The sequence below is a fragment of the Fundulus heteroclitus genome, unplaced genomic scaffold, assembly GCF_011125445.2.
Source record: "Fundulus heteroclitus isolate FHET01 unplaced genomic scaffold, MU-UCD_Fhet_4.1 scaffold_701, whole genome shotgun sequence".
In the NCBI taxonomy this organism is placed as follows: domain Eukaryota; kingdom Metazoa; phylum Chordata; class Actinopteri; order Cyprinodontiformes; family Fundulidae; genus Fundulus; species Fundulus heteroclitus.
This window is the reverse complement of record NW_023397145.1, coordinates 5663-13382: the sequence shown is the minus strand read 5'-3', so window position 1 is coordinate 13382 and position 7720 is coordinate 5663. Positions and strand designations below refer to the sequence as shown.

Here is a 7720-nt window from a genome sequence, read left to right as displayed (position 1 = left end):
CATAACAATTTTGGCGTCAACGAACAAGATCTCCGACCGGCGGGCCAGGGGGTCCGGGGACAGGAGCAGCTTTGGCCGGCCCGGAGAAGTTTATCCGGCCTCTGTTACCCCGAACGGATTTTCAAGGAATGAGGAGGGGCTCCTGATCTCGGGACGGCTCTGGAGCGTCGGCGCGGGATCAGATTCGAACCTTTCTTTTCATGAGACGGTAAGAGAGATACTTTCCAGCATTTTTTTATATGCAATTGCTTAAAGGAAAATTAGGCTTAAATTTAAAAACAAACAAAAAAACAAAAACAAAAAAAAAAACAACCCATTGTTGTTAGAAAAATACTGAATTTTTTTTTAGATAACAGTGCCAATACTGCAAAACTTTAAACCTACAAAATAGAAATTAAGAAAGCCTATAAAATATTAAATGAGTTTAATCTCTGGAGCAAATAAAGTAGGACTCAAAAATACAGACCAGTTTTTTTTAAAGCTTTGACATTAAACTAAAATTCAAAATTTAATTAGAATACGTTTTTTCAGCTGAAATACGGACTTTCCCACAAGGGGGGAGGAGGGGCAGAGTGATTTTCACCTGGAGAACAGGTGACCGGCTGAGCAGTTTGCAGCTGGTCCATTAAAGTCCTCTTGTCTTGGGTTTGTGCAAGAGGCTGTCCACTTCTGTTGTGGATGAAAGCGGCAGGGATGCTTAAGTCCTTGACTGTTGCGAAGACGTTTGCAGCTTTGATAAGTGGGGACCCCAACCATTATACCAAAAAGGCGACCATCGGATGTGAGGCCTTTCATTTAGTTGGTCGATCGTGCTAAGGACGTAAAAAATAATAATACAAAACACAAAAAAAGGATAAAATAAATAAAATAAAATAAAAAAGTCCGGAAGCGGAAGAGTCAGTGTAATGGGTCAAAGGCAGAGTTCTCGGGGCCCACCCTTGCCCCAGGGTGAGACGTTCGATTTCATGCTGAAAAAATATGGGCCCGAAAGCATGTCATGCATAAATGATTGGATTAAACATACAGATTTCCCACAAGGGGGGTCATTTAATATGGCAATACTAAAAAGGATTGAAGACAAAATAAAAGAACAAGAAAATAAATTAGAAACAAAGAAGACAGTCAAACAAAAAGAAATATTGGGAATACGGAGACAACGGGCATGCCTTAAATGTTGGAAAGATGAAGCTGAGAGACGGCAAAGAAAACAAAATAGTAAACGGTTGGCTGGGAGACTGGATGTGACGGGAAGCGTGTGTGGTCGTGAAGACAATTGCTCTGTCCCCTCCGCTTCTGTCCCTAATGTCCAGAATGACTCTGGCGTTTCTGCAACACACACACGCGCACACACTAGAGAGAAAACACCTCCTCCATACAAAGCTTCTGAAAAACAGGATTTGTCTAATAACCCTCCTTTCTCTTCTACTTCCATGTATCCTGATCTGAGCGCCCTCACAAGCGTGATGGACCACGACCTCGACTCATACGCCTTTGGCCCAGGGCAACCACAAGCCAAACCACAACCCCAGCATGTGAGCAGCAGCAGCCACCCGGACGACACATCTTCTGAGGCGGGGGGATCTGCATCAGCATCGGCCCCCACGCAGCGGGCAGCCTTAAAGACTGAGACCGATACACCAAGAGGGGCTGCTGGGGCGGGTCGCTCCTACGAACTGAGACAAGACATCAAACCTCCTGACCGCTACACGGACATCAGTGCCCCGATGGTTGAAGTTATGGGCCCGAATGGACGAGACCTGGTTTTCAGGGCCTGGACACCACAGGACATTGAAGAGAATGCTAAGTCTCTTCCTGATCCCACCCTGTGTGGTGAGAAGTTTGCCACTGCTTTCACTGACTTCTGCAGGGAACTGCGTCCAACAGGTGCTGAGATTCGCAGAGTTCTCGCACGCAAACTAAGAGCAACTGAACTGGCAAAGATTCATAACAAACTGCCTGAAATGGGACTGCGAGTTCTTAACCCAGATTGGGATCATGCGGACAATCAAGGGTTCGTGAATGCAGTCAACGGCCTGGCCGAAGAAATTAAGAAAACTTTCCCCACAAAAATCAACATGACGAGCATCTACACCTGCAAGCAGAAGGCTGACGAGTCCACAGACGACTTCATCGAAAGAGTGATAGAGTGTGTCACACGTCACAGTGGACAGCCAAAACCTTCCACACTGGGGGTGGACGGTAATATCACAGTTTGGGAAACCCTGGTTTGTGACTCGGTCATTAAAGGACTTCTCCCACAAGTTGCCGAGGCATTCAAAGCAGCCTACGTGGGGTGGGCTGAGGAACCAAAACTGTCCGAAGTCCGGAAACACGCCAGACATGCAGCCAGTCTGGTGGATGAGCAAAAAAGAACAAAAAAGGACAAGACTGAGAAAGAACTGCATCTGGCTGCCATCTCCACGTATCAATACATCGGCAGAGGAGGAAGAGGCCAAGGAGGGAGAGGCAGAGGAGGAAGAAACCGAGAAAGATCCTGGCCAGAACAGAGGAACCCGGGGCAAGAGGATGTCTGTCATTGCTGTGGGAAAAGAGGCCATTGGTGGAGGGACTGTCGGGTTCGTAAGGGTCGCCCTTCGCGGCGTCAGGAAGCAGATTGACGCTGTAAGCCGGAGGGGGGCGAGCCGTCGCGCTTGTGGGGTCAACAGATTGGTAATGTACCCCATAGGGGATCTGAAAATGATTTTTCTTTTCCCTCTCCTCCTTTTCCTCACACTGCTGCCACACATAGCAACACTGAGAGCACACACACACACACACATGCAGATAACGGGCTGCAAGCTTTTGCAGACACAAACACAGCTGCGAGTGTTGCCTCTCTGCCTGATACAGAGACACACTCGCTGGACAATGTCAACACGCACACACATTTGGAATCCTCTGCTTTTCGCAATGAAGTACCTGCTTTGAAATCTTTTGCGGCTGTGTGGAGTCTTGAAAGTGCAGAAAATGAGTGTGTGGACAGTAACATTTTGACTGAACCATCTTTGGAGAAAAGGGTTGAGGAGGTGGTTCCGACTTATGCTCACTTAAGATCTGAAGCATATAGGGCTTTTCCAACTCTGGAACTGGTGGTTGATGGACACAGAATATCCTTTATGGTTGATTCTGGAGCGACATCATCAGTAATCAGAGCAGAGGAGTTTGAAATTCCTCCTCGGCTCAGTGGGAGCCATGTTTTCTCATTGTCTGCCTCGGGTCAGGTGACAAAAGAGCAGTTTACAAAACCCCTCACCTGCGTAACTCCGGAGGGGAGTTCTTTCAAACACAGTTTTCTGCTATCGTCTCTGTGCCCTGTGAATCTGCTGGGAAGAGATTTGATGATTGAGTTGGGAATCGTGCTGATCTCCACACCAGAAGGTGTTCTGGTGAGCACCGGAGATCGGACAGTGGTCAGTGCTGTGAAATACAGCCCGCAAAACTTGCTTTATGCTTACGAGTGGAAATTTCAGAACTCCCTGTTTAGCGGGCAGCTGATGGAGGAAGTCAAACAGCTTGTGAATCCTCTCTCAGAGACTAAGAGCTCCACTGATCTGAGCTGCACAGCACACACGTCACGGGGCCCAGATGCAGACTTTGAGGAGGCGTGGTTCAGGGTGTCATCTGAGAAACTAACCTTTTCCACACTGTATTGGAGTTCCCAATACGCTGCGCTTGCGATCAATTTGCTACCTCAACAGCTAGCATTTTTCAGAGAAAATGGAATTCCACACATTCCATTAACAAAGCCCGTTAAAGGGGAATGGAGTGAATTAACAAATTTTGTCTCACAATGTCAAACGATTTGTGATTGGACTGTGGTACCACAACATCCTAACATTCTGTTTTCACAGAGACTATCTGCTTACAAAAGGCCTTTCACCGGTACTGTTCACTGTCAAAGAACAGTTCATTTGGTTCCAGAAAATGAAACATTCCTTTCTCATGGTCTGTTTCCAGAAGTTGACGTCACTTCACATCCTCTGCTGTCCCAGGTTCCTTCTGAACTGTGGGCAAAGAATAAATATGATGTTGGTCTCATCAAAGGGTGTGAACCAGTCATCGTAACCCCTAAATCAGATTACAGACCCTGTCAGAAACAGTACCCTCTGAAACAGGAAGCAGTTGAGGGCATCAGACCTGTTTTTGAATCCCTTCTAAAGGAAGGGGTGATCATTGAATGTCCAAATTCACCCGTGAGCTCGCCTTTATTCCCTGTGAAAAAGGTGAGAGACCAGGGCAAGCCAGTTGAGTGGAGATTCATCCTAGATTTGCAGAGGGTGAATTCAGCTGTAATTGGTCGAACGCCCGTACTACCGAACCCTACCACGATCTTGTCGCAGATTCCTATGGATGCTGCGTTTTTCTCTGTCGTTGACTTGTCCAACGCTTTTTTCAGTGTGCCAGTCCATAAGGACTCGCAGTACTGGTTTGGTTTCCAATTCGAAGGGAAACTTTACACTTTCACGCGTTTGGTCCAAGGCTACACAGAGAGCCCGACTATCTTCAATGCAGCTCTGAAGGCTAGTCTGGACTCTCTGCAGCTGCGTCCAGGTACAACGCTGGTCCAGTATGTCGACGACATTCTTCTCTGTAGTCCCACAAAACAGCAATGTGAGGAGGACACAGTTGCTCTTTTGAAGCACCTCCATTCTGAGGGACACAAAGCCTCTCTATCTAAGCTGCAGTTTGTGCAGCCTCAAGTGACCTTTTTGGGTCACCACATCTCTTCAGAGGGCAGGACTCTATCACCTAAGCGTGTGGCTGCAGTTCAAAACATCCCTAAGCCTGTCACGAAGAAGCAGCTTCTGTCTTTCTTGGGAATAACATCTTACTGCAGAAACTTTGTTCCAAACTACTCAGTGCTGGAAGCTCCTCTGAGTGCCATCATGCATGGTAAAGATCTTCAACCTGCTGATAAGCTTACTTGGACATCTGAAGCCGAGTCTGCTTTTTCTCAGCTTAAATTAGCTTTACAGCAGGCCCCTACCTTGGGTCTTCCGGACCCTAAAAAAACCCTTTGTTCAGGCTGTTGATGAGAAACATGGATGCATGACCTCTGTCCTCATGCAGGACCATGGAGGGAAGTTGAGACCAGTAGCCTATTATTCTGGGAAACTGGATCCAGTTGCGGCGGGACTGCCTGGCTGTCTTAGGGCAGTGGCTGCAGCTGAGCGGGCTGTTTTAGCATCACGTGACATCGTGGGCTATTCTGAACTAACAGTGCTTGTGCCTCACAACGTTGCCATCATTCTTCTAGAACAAAAGACTTCACATCTTTCTGCAGCGCGCTGGCTGAGGTACACTTCTATCTTGCTGGACTTGCCAAACATCACTGTGAAGAGGTGCAATGTGTTAAATCCAGCTACACTTCTTCCCACTCCTGAGGATGGGGATCCGCATAACTGTGTGTCGGTGCTGGAGGAAGTTTGCACACCACGACCTGATCTTTCTGATGTTCCAGTGGAGAACCCAGATTTGCAGTTGTTTGTTGATGGTTCGGCTTACAGGGATCGTATCACTGGTGTGAATCGGGTGGGATTCGCTGTTTGCTCATCGCATGAGACCCTGTGTTCGGGTTCTCTTCCTAAACACTTTTCAGCGCAAGCAGCTGAACTGGTGGCTCTGACTGAGGCCTGCAAGTTGGCAAAGGGGAAGACGGTAAACATCTTTACGGATTCCCGGTACGGATTTGGTGTGGTTCATGACTTTGGTGCCCTATGGAAACATAGGAAGTTCTTGAAATCGAATGGAAAGCCAATTCTGAACTCTAAGCAGGTTGCACACTTGTTAGAGGCCATCTTGTTGCCCAAGGTCATTTCAGTGTGCCGGTGCGCAGCTCACTCCTCGTCTGGTGACGTTATCTCGCAGGGGAACAGGAGGGCCGATGCAGCTGCGAAGCGTGCGGCTGGGAAAGCTCCTCTGTACACTGCCTTCTCCTCCTCTGAGGGCAAGGAGGAGGGTACACCCCCATGTTCTTCTTCACTCACAGACTTGAGTGCGATGCAGAGTTTTGCATCTGCTGGTGAGAGGCGACTGTGGGCTTCTTCTGGAGCGAAGTGCAGAAATAACATTTGGTATGGACCAAATGGGTTACCATGCTTGCCAAAACACTTCTTCCCACACTTTGCAAAGCTAACCCATGGCTTAGACCATTCCTCATACATCAGCATGGCAGCTGCTTTAAAATCTCAGTGGTTCACTAGAGGCTTCAGCTTTTATGCAAAAAAGTTTTGTCAATCATGCATGATCTGCTGTTCATTCAATGCAGGGCGTGCCCCTCAGAGGACTCTAGGTGCACACCCTCCTCCTGGTAAGCCATTTGACCACATCATGATGGACTTCATTGAACTGACTCCTTCTGAAGGTAAGAAGTTTGTCCTTGTCATCGTGGATATGTTCAGTAAATGGACTGAGGCTTTCGCTTCTAAAAAGGCTGACAGCCATGCTGTCACAAAAGCCCTTTTGACTGAGATTATTCCTCGTTGGGGGATCCCGGCTAGGATTTCAAGTGACAATGGATCCCACTTTGTCAACGCGGCTGTGACGGAGGTGGGTAAGTTCTTGGGCTGTGACTTAAGGACACACTGCGCGTATCATCCCCAGAGTTCCGGTGCGGTTGAACGTGAGAACGGAACTTTGAAGTTGAAGCTGGCAAAATGCTGTGAAGAAACAGGTCTTTCCTGGCCTAAAGCTTTGCCTATTGTCCTCACTTATATGAGGATGAGAAAAAGGGCGAAAGTTAACCTCAGTCCATTTGAAATTCTGTTTGGAAGGCCGCCAAACTTGGGCTTTGGACCTACAAACCGTTACTTGCCCTCCACTTCTTTGTGTGATGATGACATGTTATCATATTGCATTAGGCTCACAAAGGTGCTTTCTGAAATCTCTCAGACAGTGAAGGAAGCATTGCCTGTGGCAGCCGACAGAGCCCTCCATTCGTTCCGTCCAGGAGACTGGGTTCTGATTCGGGACTTCCGCCGGAAGCATTGGAGATCCAAACGCTGGCTGGGTCCATTCCAGGTGCTCCTCACGACGCACACGGCAGTGAAGGTCGAACAGCGAGTTCCTTGGATCCACGCATCACACTGCAGGAAAGTGCCACCGCCGCGGGAGACCGACCGATCGCAGGACAAGAAAGATCACACACTGGCATCATCATCATCCACCTGAGCCACCGAGCTGGCTGTGAGGACTGCGGCCCACCACAAGTTTGGTTCCTAGCAAGAAGAGGTGGGTGAAGAACACTGCTCCGACGGAATCACAATAACATTCCGGGCAGTGATTTGCGTTGCTTGTCTCCAGAGACTGATTCAACAGAGTTTGTTTTGACACGGCTGATCTGTGGAACACAGCGGTTCCAAGAACTAGATTTGTTTGCTCATTGCTTATGCTCCCTAAATATCAGAGAAACTGACTGATTAAAAAAAAAAAAGAAAAGAAAAAAAAAAAAAAAAGGGGAGAGAAGAGGACAGAGGGACGACGCGTTGCCATCGTCTTATTCATCATCATTCTACATTCTACATCATTCTACATCATCATTCTACACGGCACATCAAGATGACCTTCTTCAGAACGGCTGAGAGCTGGCAATATGTTGCCTTATGGTTGCATTTTTACTTATACTAATCACATGGTTTTGTGATCAAAATGATTCTAATGTCCTTAAGCGTGTTCCTACTGTTGCTGTGTTAAATTCAGCTGATCCAACCATCACTCAGGC

At 47.7% G+C, this 7720-nt stretch overlaps 2 protein-coding genes across 2 annotated transcripts; both read left to right on the top strand.

Annotated features, from left to right (window-relative positions):
- Positions 1 to 2681: 2681 nt before the first annotated feature.
- LOC118561685 lies at positions 2682 to 5036 on the top strand. The gene has a single exon (XM_036133937.1). The coding sequence runs from the start codon at positions 3117 to 3119 to the stop codon at positions 5031 to 5033; it is 1917 nt and encodes a 638-aa protein (XP_035989830.1). The 5' UTR covers positions 2682 to 3116; the 3' UTR covers positions 5034 to 5036.
- On the top strand, positions 5036 to 7402 carry LOC118561686. The gene is made up of 2 exons (XM_036133938.1): positions 5036 to 6364; positions 6892 to 7402. The coding sequence occupies exons 1-2, from the start codon at positions 5050 to 5052 to the stop codon at positions 7236 to 7238; spliced, it is 1662 nt and encodes a 553-aa protein (XP_035989831.1). The 5' UTR covers positions 5036 to 5049; the 3' UTR covers positions 7239 to 7402.
- The last annotated feature ends 318 nt before the right edge of the window (positions 7403 to 7720 follow it).